We start from the raw sequence: 18,719 nt of genomic DNA on the forward strand, positions 1-18,719 counted from the left end.
GTGCAATTTCTCAATACTCTATCATTGAATTTTTCAAATTCACTAAAAAATAATAAAAGAGTCGTGAAACTGTACAAAATTAATGAATTATAATTATTTAATTGCCAATCCTGCACCGTCCAAAATAAAGATGATAAATGCAATTTAACCTAAGTGGTATAGAGTAAGATAATTAAATTTGTAAAAAGTAGTCCCTAAATTTTATATTCTCAATAAGAAAGACCCCATGTATAATTGAAATTCCAAGACTGAGACAACCCTCAATTTTCTGTGCAAAAGAATGCCTAGACTTGAACCCGAAACTGAAAAAGAGAACAGTGTAAGGTGAAAAAGCCTCGTGAAAGTAATCAAGTGGGGGGTGAAAAAACAACTTAAAATATAATAAATAAATAAAACATTAAAATCATAAATAAACAAAAGCATAAAAATTAAACTGGTTCACTTGTCAACTAGTGGTCTTTCTTTGCTTTTCCATCAATTTTTTTTCCAAGTTATTATATATATATATATATATTTGTTTATATTCTTCAAGAAGGAACGTCTTGTCACCCACCTCAACCCACTGCCGCTGCTGATTCCGGCCAATACCCACACTTCCTTCTGCCTCCTCCTCACTCAATTCATTCTGCAACTTCAATCATTTCATCATTTTCATCTTTCTTTTTCCCCATATTTTTTGCTAAAGCATCAAGAATTGCAAGCTGTCGACCTTCTTGAATCCAACTGCAGTAGAAATAGAAACCCTCTATTCTTCACTCTTTCTAGCAAGAGAAAGAGAGATCTTCGCTTGATTTTGAGCTGTAGATGACCTGGTTTCATGCTTTGTCTTTAGGGTTTCATTTTTCTCCAACTGTTTCTTGAATTTTTCGAAAAGGGTTTCTTCTCTGAGTATTTGTTTTGTCAATTTACGCATCTGGAAATGGAGGAGTACAACAATCATCATCATCAGCTGAGTGAAAACGCGAGTTCCAGGGGGAGTGGGTTTCCGTACGCGGGTCCAGTTCTTGCACCGAGCTCTTCTGTGTATGCGAGAACGAGTAGTGGGTCCAGCAATCACCATGGTCAGTTGCCGATGAACAGCTTTCATCTTCAATCTGGTGATTGTTATGATCAATCTCAAGGGCAGCAGCATCATCCCGTTGTGAAAACTGAAGCTGGGAGTTCACAGAATCATAATTCTCCCAGGTTTTACTATTACCAGAATGTTCAAGATCATCATCATCATCATAGTCATGATCACAGGAGACAGGAAAGTGATCAGGCTCCCGGCGAGGTTGATGCTATAAAAGCCAAGATTATTGCCCATCCTCAGTATTCCAACCTTTTGGAAGCTTACATGGATTGTCAGAAGGTTAATTGATTACCCCTTTTCAAACAACAATTATGTAGTTTAATTACTTATGTTCATTATGAATTCATCTACAGAATTTGTTTTCATTCTGTGTAATCACACTCACCCCTCTCTCCTTCATGCTATATATAAAGGTGGGAGCTCCGCCGGAGGTGGTGGCGCGGCTGACGGCTGTCCGGCAAGAGTTTGAGGCGAGGCAGCGAGCTACGGTGGCCTCCAGAGATGATTCAAAGGATCCGGAACTCGATCAGTTCATGGTAATTCCATTAACTACCTCGTAGTTTCTAGAGTTAATCTTTGTCTTTTCCTTTCTTTCTACAAGGACGATCGAGGTTGTTTCTCGAACTTACTGTTCAAGATAACTCGACCCGCTATCATTAACGTCGTAGGTGCAAAGTTCTTACCAAGAATCTACTTTGTCTAGTATGTCCGTCACACAGACACTCGATTTTTATACCTTAGGCTTAACGGACCATTTTGCATCGTGGGTTTTTGATATAATTCTTGGATCTGAAATTCCGATCTAAATGCAGGAAGCTTACTGTGATATGCTGGTGAAGTATCGAGAGGAGCTTACGAGGCCTTTACAAGAAGCCATGGAGTTCATGCGACGGATAGAAACACAACTCAACATGCTCACCAGTGATCCTGTCCGGATCTTCAACTCTGGTACATCAATTCTTTTCCGTTTTCTATCTTTTCTTTTCTAGAGAGAGAGAGAGATCTTTCATGGACGACATTGCCTATCCTGGTAGGAACAAGCAGAGAATACTGGTTGCCGGTTACTTTTGAGTCCCGAATGTGGCCTGGATTTTCTTGTGCAGTGCAGAACTGATAGTTAACACTGTCCACCACCCTCCAAATCGGGGGGGTGGGGTGGCGGTGGGTAAACTGGTTGAGTCTTGAATGCCATAGGCTTCTTTCTGCACAGAATTGCAGACACCTTCATTCAATACTGCCACCCCTCGACCTTAATTGGTAGCTCTATTTCCCAGTGAACAGAAGTTTGACTGATACATACATATATACACCATCATTTTCCAACGCCTTTGTCACGAGTGCCTAATTAAACAAAGCAGAGATTAAAAAAATGGAAAGAAAGAACCCTAATCACGAGTGTATAGTAAAAAAGATATGATTTGTTCCCATTATGCAAATAAAAAATAGAGAGACATAATCCCATCTTCTGCTTTAAAGTTTAAACAATGATGAAATCACACGTTTGCTTACCCTCTAATCACACACCCTTTTATCCTTTTCATGCCGAATTCCCCATTCTCCTTCCTGACAACATTAATTAATGTCACATAATATATTCCTAATTAATACTGATTTCAATCTCTTTTTCTTAATCTTCATTTGCAACTCTCTCTCTCTCTCTCTCTCTCTACATTATATATATTGCATACATATTTCATATATCACATATATATATATATGTATATATATTACATGGGTGAATGCATGACTGCATACCTGGACATAGATTAATCTTGTCATTTCTTAGGTTAGTGTTGAGAGAACAGTTTGCAAATTTAGGCTTTGGAAAAATGAGAAACATAGGATGCTGTTCATATCAGTGTGCTACCCCATGTTGCCTGTACCCAATTTGTCAGGGTTTCTGTTTATATTAATTTATTTATTTTATATTATTAGTTTATTTTCTTTTTCTTTCTTGTTGCTTTTCTTATTTTTTTATTTATATTCTGCATGTTTGTGTTGATTTAATTTGTGTGATATTATTAATATATGAATAATCTTCCATTCAATCATAAATCTTTTTTAGCTTTTTCGAAGTTGAATTTTGCTTTCCTGATGGTTTTGTAAGATGGGAAGATATATTTGATTATACATTTCAATGCACAAAAAGGCTTATTTGTTTATTTGAAATTGTATGCAAGTTTTTTTCAATTTATTATATATCCTATACATATATATATATATATATGTAAATAGAACCACTTACCTACTTTATGTCAAATCTATTTTTTGGATGCTAGCATCTATAAAAATAATAAAAAGTGGCATTGGATAAATGAGATTTGTGTTTCTAAATAGACGAAAAATGAATATGAGATTTGAAAATAAAACTAACGGGTTCGAAAATATGAATATATGTCTGAACTAAGAGATTGAGGATTGGAATTATTTTTGCATTGTGAAAATGCAATTACTAAACATATTAAGCATTTGAATTAATATTCATACTATTTGTTAAGGGTGAGACCGTTATAATAACTATGTTGGCAAAATGACCATTAACAAAATACCTTTATATAAACGTACTTAGTTATTCACAAGAAATTCATTTTAATAACTTCTTATTAATTCTTATTCGATATTAATTTATTTTATTAATTCTAACTAATTATTTATTAATTTAATCTACAATTTTCTTAATTAAATTAAAAAGTATAATAAGATTTTAAATCATCCACATACATCGAGTGTGCTTTGGTTGCTATTAGAGCTTTGCCTCATGGAAAATTGGAAAAGCATGGAAAGTGCATTTAGCATATCTAAATACAACCCTTGTTGTTGTTAAAGAATAGAAGAGACTTAGTGAGAGAATTGTATGATGCATATATATGAGCCGTAAAATGGACATGTAACTTGATTTGCATGAGAATTAATGTCAGCAAGCCATGTTAATTGTCTTTTGTATTCCCTAAGACAGCAAAATTTTGCATCTATTAAGCACGTTATATGTTACGTTATATATGATGATTTTTAAATGTGTGTTAAACTTGAGAGATCAATGTTAAGTTGGGTAAATGTATTCTCATTTTGTTGAAATTTGATTTGTTTACAGCTGTGCTTGTTTGATAAGCAAATAAATTTGTTTTTCTTGTAGGTTTAAGCTTTTTATTTTTTAATCACGGCGAATACTTTCTCTAGTAATTGCGAAAATTTATGTTCTTTTTATTTGGTTTTTGAAATTGGAACATTCATATTTAAATTAATCTGAATAGTTACTAGCTTAACATATCATCAATTCAGATTTTTACTTTAAATTTCTTAGTCTATTTGTTAATAATTGCGTTTTATCCTATGAACATTTTCTTCTTAGCTAGCTTCAAAAATTTCTGGCCTTATTATGCTCAACATTGTCTCGAAAAAATGATGATGTTGAAGGATAATCAGTCACTAGGAAAAAAATATTTATTATTGGCTACAATATTAATGACTATGGCTAAAAACCATAGTAAATTACTACTGTTAACTATGGTTAAACAAAGCTAATGCAGAAAAAGATAGTTTTTCCACTATGAAAAAATATTTGCCACGACTAAGAGTCATGGGAAATGTTTTAGCCGCTTTCGCAAAACTCATGGCCAACAACCGTTGTGTGGCCGTGGTCAATAACTATTTGCTACGGCTATTTCTTATTAATCATGACAAGTAACCGTAGTTAAATGTTATAATTCTTCTAGTGTCTTCTATTTTCGGTTAAATGAAGATGTTAATAACCAAAGAAATGTTATATATATGCAATTAATTTTGAGAGAAACTCAATGCAAATGAAATAGACGTTTGCTCTTTTTTGTGGTACTTGAACCTTATTTTATACTCTGAGTATATTATAGAAATATCCGCTTGTCACTTTTATGTCATGTTGTAACATTTTCATTCATTTTATTTGAACTTACGGGAACTTCTTTACTATTGGATCAAAAACATAAAACTTAGACTTTATACATAGTAGAGGTACATGGTGAGTCGAGCGGGTTGGCTGGGCCGCACTCAAGCGCAGGAATTGTGAGCTCTTTTCATAGCCTGAAAACATCCATGTCCAAAAGTTCACGAGCTGGTGCTTCAGCTTTTCTTTTATTTTTTAGTTTTTGCCAAATCTTTCATCTTGTTAGATAATAGTTCCTCGTCTTTCAAATATGTCTTGTTGTGGTTCTTAATCATTAAATTCTAATGGAATCTAAATAAAGTGGATGTAATATTCCACTAATGAAGGGTAAAATTGGAAAAAAACTTAACTATGCACTTCAATAATCTATCAATAATAATAATAAAAAAAATGCATGTATTTCAATAATTTACTGTTTGCATAGCTGACAAAACGAGAATGAGAACCAAACGACACATTTTATATCCATTTTATATCTAGGTACTAAATGAAAAAAAAATACCAAATATGCCCTAAAAATTTGCAAAAATCTCAATCAATATATTGTCTTTATTTGAAATATCTGACTTAATTTTCACATCTAGTTATTAAAATATTTTATTATGATGTTCTTTTTGTTGTTTTCATTTCTCAAGATATATTGGAAACTTATAACTCATATTAATAGTCAAATCCACTCAAGGAATAGATTTAGAGCAGTGATTTGTTATAATATAATAAAGATATCGGAATGTCCGCTGCAACATTTCATTGTTGTTTTGCCACGAAAAACTCAATTTTTGAAATTTCGTTGCAAAGTTGTAGCAAATTTGCCACGAAATTTCTATTGCAAAAAAATTGTTGCTATAACATTGTCTTTTTGTAGTGATACTCATCATCAAGGCATTTGTTGCAGCTAATCGAGATATTAAAATTTCACTAGGAAAACTTAATTTTCAGTTCAAGATTTCAGAATCTAGATTATAAACTTTTAGAAATTAAGATCGAGTTGAATATATATTTTGAAACGTCAATGCATTCCGAATTTGGCTTTTAACATATATAAGTTACTAAAATGTGAGTTTCTCATAGACATTGAGAAATAAAGTCAGGAGGAAATAAAAACATCATATTGAAGTTTGATAATGAAATGTGAGAAATGAAAATCAACTTGTTAAAATGAAGTAAAAATGTTGATTGAAATCTATGCAAGTTCTTTTTGTTATATTTAGTATTTCTCATTTTAGTATATGCAGATAAAATGAATTTATTATGTATATATATATATATATATATTTCTGAATGTTTAAGTATATGAGTTTTTTGAATCATTTACAAATTATTGAAATGTATGAAAATTTTATATACCTGTCAATAGTGGTGTATTCCATTCACTTTATTTAGTTTTCACTAGAATTTAATGGTTAGGGACCATAGTTACAAGCACTTAAAAGAAGAGGGGCATTTGGGATTTGAGATGAGGGGTATGAGAAAATACTACTTAAATTATTGGAACAATAAGGGTCACATTAATTCAAGTACTTTATGTGAGAATTTCAAATAGATTAGCTTGAGTTTAGGCTCGACATTTCCGAAATGAGCTTGCCTTAAGTTCAAATTTTCAAACTTGAATCATGTATTTGAAGTTGGACGTTGTATAAAATTCCATATCCCTATTGTGTTAAATTGCTATTCTTAACCTTTTTGTGTTCTACAAGAGTGTATCATATATATATGTTAGAATTATGTATGGAGAGGTTACCATTGTTTTCAAACTCTCACGCAACCAGCATATATAGAAGATGTTAGCTTAGCTAAAAGATCGGGAGTTGGACTGTCCTTGTCATGCATTAATATAATAAGTGACTACTACATAAATGCTACCTCTTAGTTATTGGTTGTGTTATGTAATTTTACTTCAACCACATTTTGGTTGAGTTTCGTGTCCATGCATTTTATTTATTGATGGCCTATTTCATTTTTTGGGCTCAATTGCACGAATAAAAGAGAAGTGTGAGGGTGTTGGTTCATCCGAAGACGACCAAGATAATAGTGGTGGAGAAACAGCACTTCCTGAGATTGATCCACGAGCTGAAGACCGGGAGCTGAAAAACCACCTCTTGAAGAAGTATAGTGGATATCTGAGTAGTCTCAAGCAAGAGCTCTCCAAGAAAAAGAAGAAAGGGAAGCTGCCCAAAGATGCTCGTCAGAAACTACTCAGCTGGTGGGAATTACATTACAAGTGGCCATATCCATCGGTATGTCTAGTCATCGCTTCCCAGTAATTTTGAACTATATAACTTTTTCTAGGACTCAGTATAATTAATGATTATACTCTTTCTCTGAAATTTCCCAACTTTTCTATAAGTTTATCACATTTTTACATCTCACAGAATTCCATTTCAACATATGATAATGCTCAGAAGTTTTAAGAGGAATTATTACAATCATTGAATAAGCCCTTCTTCTCACGAAATGTATAACGTTTGCCACCATAAAACATGTTCCCATTTGAACATGTGCTGATGTTTTGAAGCTTGATGTGATGTTGATGTTCTATTTCTAGAATTGCAGGTGTGTATTTCACTAATTAAGTCCGAGGGAAGATCATTATGATTAACTGCATAAATTACCAACCGTCGGTCATATTTGTTGTTCTTTTGGCTTGATTGTGTAGGAGTCGGAGAAGGTAGCGTTGGCCGAATCAACTGGACTAGACCAGAAACAAATAAATAACTGGTTCATAAACCAAAGGAAACGGCACTGGAAGCCCTCGGAAGACATGCAATTCATGGTGATGGATGGCCTGCATCCACAAAGCGCAGCCCTCTACATGGAAGGTCATTACATGGGCGAAGGTCCTTACCGGCTGGGGCCATGATGCATGGCCCTGCACATTAAGATAATTGACAAAGGTCTTTAATTAGGCCAGGGCCTGCATCCCTGGATATGGAGAGTCACCGACAATCGACTATGTATTCCAGCAATTAAACTTTGTCAAGAAAGGAGCAAGTACGACGAGTCCTATTCTCACGGATTGCTTGAACATCTACACTGATTCCAATTGTTGAAAAAAAGGGTAACATTTTGACAGCTCAAGCTCATAGTTGCAACTGTCGTAATCATAAAGTTTCGTTTCCATAAGCTATATATTGGCAGCGTATAGAAAATCGTTCAATATCTGCCCGTGCAATTACTTGGTTAAGTCGTCGTGCTTTTGATCATAATTTGGAAAATTATCTGAAAGTGTAACTGTTTTTTGTTTCCATGAAGTGTGGCCAACAAGTGTGTGAAAGTATGTAGCATAATTAGTTAGTGTTGAAGGATTTTTGTTATAGTTGAATGAATATTGTATGAATTGCTTCTTAGTGAGATGTTCATTTTATCTGCCTTGTCTTTCCTATGGATCATGTATATCACATGATTGCTATTTTCTTTCATGAATCTAATGTACAATTCAAATCTGATGATGTCCTGAGAAAATTCCTGTAAGATATTGACGTCAAAAAGTTCTAGGTAAGCCCTTAATTATACGTATAAATCCCTATTTTACATCATAAAAAGATTAATTACACACTATATGAAAATATTATATTGGTGACAAAATATTAAATGATATTTTTAAATTATCACTAAAAATATATATTAAATGATAATATTTTTATGTTGTTATTATATAATTATTAGTAAAGTTGTCAGAGTGACACATGTGTGGTGATAATACAATATAGTGATTTTATTAATTGTATTTAGTGATAATTTTATAAACTATTTTTTGTCAATAAATTTTACTAATAACAATTTTTATAAAATTATAAAATTTATCATTGTGACAAATTAAAAATTTTATCATTACGTATATAATTAGTAACAATATTAAAATTATCACTTAATTTTTTTATAGTTAATTTTTTTTAAGGTATGTGAAATATGACATAGATAGCATACTCTTGAAATTCAAATCGTTACAGAATCCTTGATTGAGAAATTATCAAAATTGATTTCTCAACTTATTTTTAAATGAGACTCGAATCTATGATTTTATTTGAGAATCTATGATTTATCGTCTATAGGAATTAAGTACTATCATCGGGCCACTTGATGAACAAAATAACAAATTATCGTAAAAGAAAAAAATCAAATATAACCGTGTCATATCACACCCTTCCATTACAAGTAAGCTGGAAGTATTACAATTTAAAGTGATAATATTAAATTTATTGTTAATTAAATATATATTAATAATAAGTATTTTATTCTTTTCGTAGTAATAGTTTCTACAAGTTTAATAAAAAAAATGTGTGTACTCTTCATATTTAAAATTAATATATGATATAAAAGTTATTATGATAAATAATTAATTATACATACAATATAGTGCTAATTAATAAGTGAAAAAAATTCTGATGGTAACTTCTTCACAAATAATGTCTCTAAGAAATGATAACTTTAACATAATTGTTTATTATTATTAAATTAGTAAATAATATTTTTTGATATAAAAAAATTATGTCACTTTTGAGCAGTTTGAGCGAGAACCGACTTGCTGGACTCATTATGGAAGAGGTCAGACCTCTTTGATTTTTGGGTTGTCGAGGAATATGTCACACATTGAGCACTGTCGTACTATATGATTGTACTATTTATTTAATAAAAATTACATTTATCTAAAAAAATTATGTCACTTAATTCATATTATTAGAGAAAAACTTTAGCATTATTAACATTGGTAAATAATTAAAATAAATCATTTCGATACACCGAGCAATACTTCAATTCAATCAATACATTATTATGACTAATAACAATATATAAAACTCACATGAACGAGATAAATATTCATACGTTGGATGAACTCGAACACATAGTTTTGAACTGATTCGTAAGACCTCATGTTTTACCTTAACAATTAGACTAATGCATCATTGATTCTTACGAACTTTTCTTGTGGTGTCCTTTTCAGAACGATTCGACCCGGACTCGAACCATAATTGGGAGGGGGAAAAGGGGAAAAGGTACGGACACCCAAAAACCCATTAGAACGATTAGGGCAAAGTTTGCTTTCTTAACATCCAAATCCGATGCGGACCGGTCCATCCGAGTAGTTTCGTGTGTAACACTTTCGCACCACAATTGCCCATCTTAACCTTACCGCAGCAACCGGCATCACGCGGTGGCCGAAAATGGTGTTTCCGGCGGCGTCCGCACTCACGCATTCAACTTTTATCGTAAGTTCGTTTTTGAATAGCTCTGTCGAATGTCTGATCCAGTGTTGTGTGAATAACATACACAGATGATTGTGTGTAAGAGAGAGGAAGTGTGCTTTTCCATGTATCGAATCTAATGTACACCATTGAACAAGATAGTGCTAGTTGAGCTGCGAATTTTTTACAATGATATAGTTAACAGAAAGTGTGCAGCTGTGAATCTATGATTTTCTCTAAAACTTGGTCTTGTACTCTTGTTTGCAATCAAATAAAATTTATGCTTTTCATGTAGTCAGCATGATACATGGCTAATTATTGTGGCACTACCTATCATCAAGAAATACATATTGTCCTTGGTTGATTCTCACATTGAGTTGTGCCACATTCATCCAAGAAAACAAATTTATTGTACAATTCTTCATCTTTAAACAAATAGCAGAACAGAGTAGTTAGATGCAAAGTTAATAATCCTCCGGCTCAGGGGAGGATGAAAAGACAAATTTTTGTGAACTCGAAAGCGACACAGTAATAAGTACGCACGTTCAAAAAGCTTTTGTTTCCATCATATTTCAACCCCCTAATCGGGCAGGGTAATCTAAACTGTTGAGTTTGCATGGTGTGGGTAATTTCACTAAGCTAAGTCCACCTGAAGCTTTTGGTCAAGTTGGCGAGTTAACAGCCAAACATTTTCACTACTGAGAGTACTTATATGCATGGTAGACTTTTGGTTGCTCGTATGTCGCATGACATGGCCAAGGTAGTTACAGTTGTTGAGAACTACAAGGTTGGAAATGACATCGATGTGACATGGCCCTTTTGGCTTCTGTACAGGTTGCATCGTCTAAATACCAAGTCCGTCAACTCCATAGTTCCTTTCTGATTAATGTCCGGAAGCAACATGTTCCAGTCATGTGTTCTGCAAAAGTTCCATGGATGGAACATTTTCACAAGTCAACTGAGCTTATTGTTTTCTTGAATTATACCAAGGACAAATTATGGGAATTCATCCCTGGTTCAGTTAAACAATTTCCTTGGAAGAAAGCAGAGAGCATTGCACTGCATGAATTAGTGATTTTAGGGAAGGAGACATTGAAGTGGTGTTTACTTGCATTCTTGGCATTCAGTTGCCTATCTGATTTCTTTTACTCTATCTCTAGAAACAAAGAGTTGCTGATACCTTTCGGTCTTTTTGTTGGATGTCTAACCACCAACTACTTGGACAAGATATCTCAAGAATTCTTGCGTGACCACAAGGTAAAAATTGGTTGTACACTACTGTCCTACTCTGCATCCATATTCTCACAGGTGGAAATAAACTTGACCTTGTTCTTACAGGATGGAAATACTACCTGGATACTTGTTGGCATATCTTGCTTTTTTGTTCTTGTGAAGGTTATTTCGGGAGGAAATGATTTTCTCTTGCACGCTGCAAATGGCGGACTGATGCAAGTCCTCTGGAACTGGAAAAACTTGCCAAAACTAGATGGAGAAAAATCTTTGCTGGAAGATGCCTCAACCATGTCCAATGCAGATGGTTAGAATCACTGTTTAAACATAGTTAACTTCCAGCTTTTGCATTCTTGAGGCATGTCTTCTTAGGAATGCATAGAACTTGAGTCATGAGTATGGAGTTCTATATGGGCATCACTCGCCATTTTTAGTGTATAACTAGAGTTGTTGCGTCTTGCTACCATTCTTCATACAGAGATAACCAAACACAACTGGTTACCAGTGTACTTGGCCCTTCATATATAGGCCTCTTTCTATGTAAAAGTATGCTTCTTTTAATTGAGTTACAATTTTATCGGAGTAATTTATCAGAAATCAGCATTGCTGAAAAGCACAATTATCCAGCATTGCTCTTTAAACACTGGATACTTATTCTTTGAGGCCAGAAATAAGTTTTTGTTTATGTTTTATCGCAAAGCGGTATTGGATCTTATCTCATCTAATATGTTGATATTATGTGTACAATTGATGTCATATACATTTCATAAGATTCTATTTTGAATAATATTATATATATAACAAGTAAAATAAATACGAAATGCTCTATCATTTCATATACATTTCCAGTTCTTTTTCAGTTTATTCATTATGTAGATGAGTACAGATATGCTGTCGGCTAGAATTCTGGAGAGCAAAAAATGGGATTGAGAAGAAATAAAGCCAAAACTAAACGTTTTTGTGGTAGCAGGGTATTAATAAATTATCCAAACTGAAAAATGAAGCAGCAGATATTATGCTCCGTTCCCACAAGATTTCACGGCAAAATGCCAGAATCTTTACAGGCAGGAAAAGGAAAAAGGAAAGAGAAGGAAGCAAGACTAACGTATATGATCACATGAATACTTAGAGAAACTGCAAATTTAACTTCGGTACGAGCAAACAAAATGCAGTCCCTGCAGCCAAGCAGTATTGAATATTCTCACAAATGATCCCAGCAATCATGCAGTCCACGTATACAGGTATTAAGACTTGAGCTGCACATCTCAATTCAGAAATAAGCTCCATTGCAGTGCAATGTGATGGCTTAAAGATGGATGTATTAGCTGCTGCTTTCTACAAGTAAGGTCCTAAAATCCGATCTATTTGATACAGAAGACAGAGAACCTCTATTGCTCAATTCTCCACTTTCCCATATATCTTTGTAAAAGAATATGATCCTATTTTATAAGGAACAACAAATTCTGAGAATATCTCAGTTCTAATAAGGATTTCTCCAAACGTATCATTCGCTTGATAGGCGGAGCTGCCGTAACTTCAGTCCAAGATGGAATCAAGAGTTCTAATTTCATTAAACATATTATACTTGAATATCACTGGTATGACTTGAGATGAAAGATTTGGCAGTTTTGCTTGTACCAGGTCTTTTCTGCAGCTTGCTCAAACTTCTTGACGGCAGCTTCATTCTCCTCTAAGCTCATCTGAACAAAATATCTAATCCACCACGTCGAGCTCCTCAATTTAATCTATCAGGAAAAATGGAAACAAGGATTCCATATTAATAAATGATTGCATTCAGGACAGTGAAAATTATGAACAACCCACTCGAGAAAGACACTAAAATGTGTCTTCAAGATAAGTTGTTCAGTAAAATCATATACTTGAGGATAATGAGATGAAAAGCAGCTTCATAAATTTCCAAATGATATAGAATAATAAAAATGAAAAAGTTGATCATCCATAACTAGAGCAGTTATAGAGCTCATCGTTAATCTGGTTGGCTATCTTTACGCGGTTTTTCCTCCATTGTTATCTTAAGCTGCATAACATTGAGCTATAGGTTTCCACATCCTTGACAATAAGAATAACTCAATACAAGAAACATAAGTCTGTCACTGACAGATGTCTTACCGAACGTCCATATCTAGCTTTATCAACACCTTTAGCTTTGTGGTGACGTGGATATCCTATGAATTTTTACAAAAAAATAAAAAGGTGACAATGAGATACAAGGTTGCACAACACAACTGAAGAGAAACAGTTATTAAGTCGCCGAGGAAAATAGCATTTAGCATAAAATATAGAAGTTTTATACACTTAATGACATTAACAAAAGGAAGTAGATTAAGGAGAAAACAGGAGATGACGAGGTTTTGCGTGTTCTAGGATCCCGTTGAGACAGAAGAGGTTGCCACACTTCTTTTGTTTTCTTATAACCTAACAGTAGTGCTGCAAGCTACACAATGTGGTTCTTTTTCTCAGTTGGCAAGCTAATGTTGCTGAATGTTAAAAGAAGCACAAAAGAGCAGCAAATTGCTTCAACATATACTTCGAATTTGGTGTCAAGTCTAATAGACTTTGCATAAACATGGTTGATTGTGATATCTAGCTGGCAATTTAGTTTTGAACTCAACAAACATGCAAATGTGAAAGCTTTAGGCCGAATTAACAAGTGACTGCTAAGAAATCATAAGTAGATGAGTTTTAAAAGTGATGTTTCTACATGTTTCTGTGAGGGATACACCTTAAAATTCAGTTTTGGCACGAGTACTAATGGCAAAGGCAGCAAACAAGAATAAACTACTCCATCCATCTATGGTTGAAGAAATCCATAAAGAACCATTAGTTTGAATACTTATCCACATATGTATTCTTGTATACCATGCTGGGTTGGATGCTGGGCTGCAAGTTTTGACAGTAAAGATGAAACACAAAACAATTCAAACGAACTCAGCTACCACAAAAGCCCCACGGCTATTCAAACCATCCTAATCGCTTCTAGATAAGGAGTCACTAAGGAGCCGAAATATAAACTACTTCATTGCTCTCATGTATGAGGCAGGTTGCAAATTTTGGGATGACCAACATAATTCCACTCTCGTAGGATGATGCTAGAGAACCACCTCTAGCAGAGATCTGATATAGAACAGAGCAAGTAGTGAAACCCAGACAAGAAGCTCTATAGAACATAAGCTGAATTTCCACAATAAAATCATGTAAAGAAAACTTGCATAATTTCTCTTACCAGTGAAAATGACGAGACCATCAGATGATACCCTTGCTAATTCAGGAAGGGTCCTGTTGAGATACTTTGGAGACAAGTAATCTAAAGCATCCGAGACAATGACAAGAGAAAAAGATTTTGCCCTGTATGGAAGAGGAAATTTAAGATCCGCCACACGAACAAGACCTCTGTGCACCAATCTCTTACATGTAAGATCAGCATCCTCTACATCATATGGTTCCACACCCCATGCTTCAGTCTCCTCCTCTCTTATCAATCTGGAAACAATTGAACAAGTGTCTGGACCAACATGCAAAACCTTATGCATGCTATCACCATATACTTTTTTAAGAATTGGAATGGCACGTTCAACTTCTTGAGTACATGAAAAGTCACCTACAAAATGACCGTAGCCAAAGAACCTTTAGTAAGTTATCAGGAAACCTATCAACACTTTTATTCCCTTCTTTTCGCATGTTAGTAAAAAAACACAAAGGCTCAGACTGACCTTCTCGTTCTAAACAAGCTCAAAATAGAGGCCACAAATATGTTATTCTAACGAAAACAATTTTCTTGAAGGGAGGGTCATATATACAAACAATCTAACAGACTGCTTAATCTCACAGGAAGAGTGAAAGAAAGTTCTGAAATGAGTATTTTGTTTCACTTACTTCAAGAACAGACATTCAGTAATTACCAGTTCTGAAAGAACCTTTCTAGGAGGCCCTATGTGGTTAGTAATTTTAGCCAAAGAATCAGCAGGTCTATCTCACAAAGTGTCTAAAAGCACGCCAATCAAATTAATGGCTTAAAACCATATCAAATAAAATGGTGTCTGGTCTCAAAGTCGTGCAAGATTCATTCAAATCCCTAATTGAGGGTAACCCTTTAAGCAGTAAATTTCTGAATCAAGAATTGCCTTTGAGCATGAGAAATATTCAGGAGCAACCAACACAGATCCTTTTCAACCTCAATATACTACTCCAGATCTTTCCACTTTTACGATGATGATGGGAGCACCGTGATAAAAGGTCATGCATCAGTAATTCCAAGAGAACAAAGCATCATGCAATTTCGGCTACAATAACAAGATGGAAGAAAGAAACAAGATAATGGAAAGCGAGCAATATAATTACCTTCCACCCCACTGACAGCTCTAAGATTTCCAAGGGTACCTACCAGGCAAATCATTCCCATAAGTCAAAACATAATAAATGTCAGACATATTGCTTGAGAGCATAAAATTCCTATTCTCAATAGGGAGCCACAAAAGACGTAAAAGTTGTTTGAAGTGTGGTAATAAGCATCTATAAGAACTTTGAGCAGACAAACCAAAACTGTGATAAATCTAATGCTGATTGACACCGAGAACTTGTACCAACATTGCTGTACTGATCTTTAGGGACTTGGTGCCGTTACATTTAATACTAGATAAATTCTAAAAGATGACTGTAAAAGCAAACTCACTTTTACACTCATTGCAAATCAATAACTAACAGTAAATTACACAGAAAAATATCAAACCTTGGCCACGATAAAGATAACCTATGACAGCAAATACCCCCTGCAGAAATAAAAAGTAGATCCTGTAATCAGAATTTATACATCTCAAACAAGAAGCCCATCAAGATGCATTATCTACAATCAAAAGTTTTGCATACTCGTACATAATGACATCATAACTACAGCATAAACCATCCAAATATAAGGTACATCAATACCAGAATGATGAGTCCAATGGATAAGTAAGAGGGAGAGCGGGATCTTGATTGGAGTGAGGACGACAATGGAGCCGCTCCACTTTCCGACATGCGGCGAGAAGGATTCACAGGCCTTCTTGTCGCCATTGTTCCCCGAACAGAGCTGATTTGCAGCTTACTCTATACTTGAATAGTATTATTAAATGTGGCGTGAAATGAACCCAAAAGGGAAAAACCAGTTCTACTCGAATCTTGAAGCACCCAAGAATGAGAGAACAAATGGAGAGAGAGAGAGAGAGACCCTATTGATACCGTGACGAAGATTCAGCGGAACAACGATTCTTGAATCTTGATGAGTAAAAACTGCTACCTGAATCTTGAAGCACTCAGGAAAGCGAAAACAAAGGGAGACCCTATTGATATGTTGATGAAGATTGATAGAAGACACACGATCCTTGAATCTTGGTGGGTAAATCTTGTGAGAAAGAGTACAGTTGCAGGTTCAACAATGTATGTAAGCTTTTTCTGGATTGGATGTAAAGTGGGTTTTGGAGTGAAGTAGGGGGAGTGTGGGGAAAATAGAAAAGGCAATTGGCGCGTTGAGTCGGCTGCTGGAATCCAACTGTATTGCTGCTATTTTGCCTTTCCCCACTTGTGCTGCTATTAGAGAAAAAGCCCAAATCTCCATTTTACTTAGGAAGCTAAAACTATTAGCTATGAAGAATAAATTAAAGATAATTACAATTACATCATCTATTTATACAAATTATTATTATTTTTAAATAATTATACATATATTTATTAAATTATTCATATTTATTTATATAAATTATTCTTTTTCTTTTCTTGAAAATTACAGATACATTTCAAAAAATTAATATAATTAGATAAATTATTCCTACTTTTCAGTTATCGTGGATGATTGCTTAAAAAAAAATATCCTGGATGATTTTTATATTATGTAAAATAAAAATAATTGGTACAAATAAATATTAAAATATAAAAATAATTTGTACAAATAAATATGAATTAAGAGCGTAAATGTGATTATTTTATAAATTACATTGTTTAATAATTAATTTGAAAGGTGAAAGCCCATTTGAATTAGATTTTCCAAATATTTTTTTGTTTCATAATTTTTTAACTTTGAGTTAATTATTGGAAGAATAAAAAAATATGTCTGAACAAATTAAATTACTCAAAATTTTATTTAATTAAAGTTTATTTAAATTTAATAACCAAACAAAATTTTAAGATTCATTAGAAATTAAGACATACTTAAATTATAATGCATTCGATTCAATTTGATTTTTCTTTTTTTTTTTAATATGTGTAAGAATTGACTTCTTTTTTTATATTGGAAGACAAGATTATAAATGTATCGATACATTAATTAATTACTTGTTTTTCGAATAGAATAAGATTCGTCTAATCGTATTTTTCAATTTAATTTATTAATATTGTATGATTATCATATAATTATTTTTAATATATATGGAGAATTATTTTATTTAATTTTTGTAGGATTATTACTTTCGGAATGCAATTAAACAGTAAGTAGCCGTTCAAAAAACAATCCAATGGGCAATGGCCAATTGCCGAAGGAGAAAACCAGTTCTCATTGGAATCTAACTCTCATATACGAAAATTGAATTAGATATCGAAGAGAGAGAGAAAGAGAGAGAGGGAGAGTAAAAGAAAAGATTCAATTAGGAGCTGGGAAGCCATGCTTCAGTGTTTTCAGTTCAATCATCCTAGTTACTTTAATCTCGATCCAAGTTCTTGAATTGATCACTACCGGTGCAAGAACAAGGAAGAAGAGAGAAGAATGAACAGGGATGAGGGTGATAAAAGGAGTTGGGATAATCCCTCGCCACATCCAGACAGAGGTTATCAGGAGAAAGAAGAGAAGATGAGGCTCTGGGGAATTCTAATTTTTGGATTAATCGGAGCCACTGCCACCACCTTCGCCGTAAGCTTCTTTTGTTTCTTTCAATCTCTATCTCTCTCTTTTTTTTACTCTGATTCGTTTTCCCTTGTCTTTTGTTTCTGCATTAGAAGGAGAGTGATATTGTTGAGGATTCTGTTCTCCTTTCTGAACTTGATTGAGTTGTTGTTTGTTGCATAATGAGGGAAATTTCTGGAAATGGAGTCTAAACTTTTTCACCACTAGAATAAGGAAATGCAGAGGCTTGAATGTGAAGTCTTTGAATTGGTATTCGAAGTTTAAATTGACAATTTTAGTAAGTTATTATTCAATGTATGCTAATCGGAACAGCTGCAGGAATTAGGAGTAAGTCTCAGCAATTTCTTGGGTGCTAGAATTTAAGTGAACGTCTCTTATGCCTTTTCTAGTGCATCCTTCCTTGGGTGGGGGGGGGGGGGGTTTTTT

At 33.9% G+C, this 18,719-nt stretch overlaps 4 protein-coding genes across 6 annotated transcripts in view; 3 read left to right on the top strand and 1 right to left on the bottom strand.

Moving 5' to 3' along the window:
• LOC105159076 (homeotic protein knotted-1) lies at positions 524-8,355 on the top strand. Its single transcript, XM_011076017.2, has 5 exons — positions 524-1,351; positions 1,486-1,608; positions 1,885-2,020; positions 6,978-7,228; positions 7,648-8,355. Exons 1-5 carry the CDS (start codon positions 920-922, stop codon positions 7,849-7,851), a joined length of 1,146 nt encoding a protein of 381 aa, XP_011074319.1. The 5' UTR covers positions 524-919; the 3' UTR covers positions 7,852-8,355.
• Positions 9,916-11,965, top strand: LOC105159266. Its single transcript, XM_011076276.2, has 3 exons — positions 9,916-10,198; positions 11,009-11,431; positions 11,513-11,965. Exons 1-3 carry the CDS (start codon positions 10,154-10,156, stop codon positions 11,714-11,716), a joined length of 672 nt encoding a protein of 223 aa, XP_011074578.1. The 5' UTR covers positions 9,916-10,153; the 3' UTR covers positions 11,717-11,965.
• LOC105159077 (uncharacterized protein At3g49720) lies at positions 12,577-17,000 on the bottom strand. The gene is made up of 6 exons (XM_011076018.2): positions 16,349-17,000; positions 16,152-16,191; positions 15,764-15,802; positions 14,649-15,023; positions 13,535-13,590; positions 12,577-13,149 (listed from the first exon to the last, which is right to left on the bottom strand). Exons 1-6 carry the CDS (start codon positions 16,472-16,474, stop codon positions 12,997-12,999), a joined length of 789 nt encoding a protein of 262 aa, XP_011074320.1. The 5' UTR covers positions 16,475-17,000; the 3' UTR covers positions 12,577-12,996.
• The window catches only part of LOC105159078, a 4,509-nt gene continuing 3,705 nt past the window's right edge, over positions 17,916-18,719 (top strand). The window contains exon 1 of one of the 3 annotated variants that reach the window (XM_011076019.2): positions 17,916-18,299. In XM_011076019.2, the coding sequence (XP_011074321.1) occupies positions 18,156-18,299 (144 nt within the window). In that variant the 5' untranslated portion in view covers positions 17,916-18,155. The remainder of the gene's footprint in view (positions 18,300-18,719) is intronic. The other 2 variants (XR_002286783.1, XM_011076020.2) reach the window with 2 other exon arrangements.

Source organism: Sesamum indicum, linkage group LG3, assembly GCF_000512975.1.
Source record: "Sesamum indicum cultivar Zhongzhi No. 13 linkage group LG3, S_indicum_v1.0, whole genome shotgun sequence".
NCBI lineage: Eukaryota > Viridiplantae > Streptophyta > Magnoliopsida > Lamiales > Pedaliaceae > Sesamum > Sesamum indicum.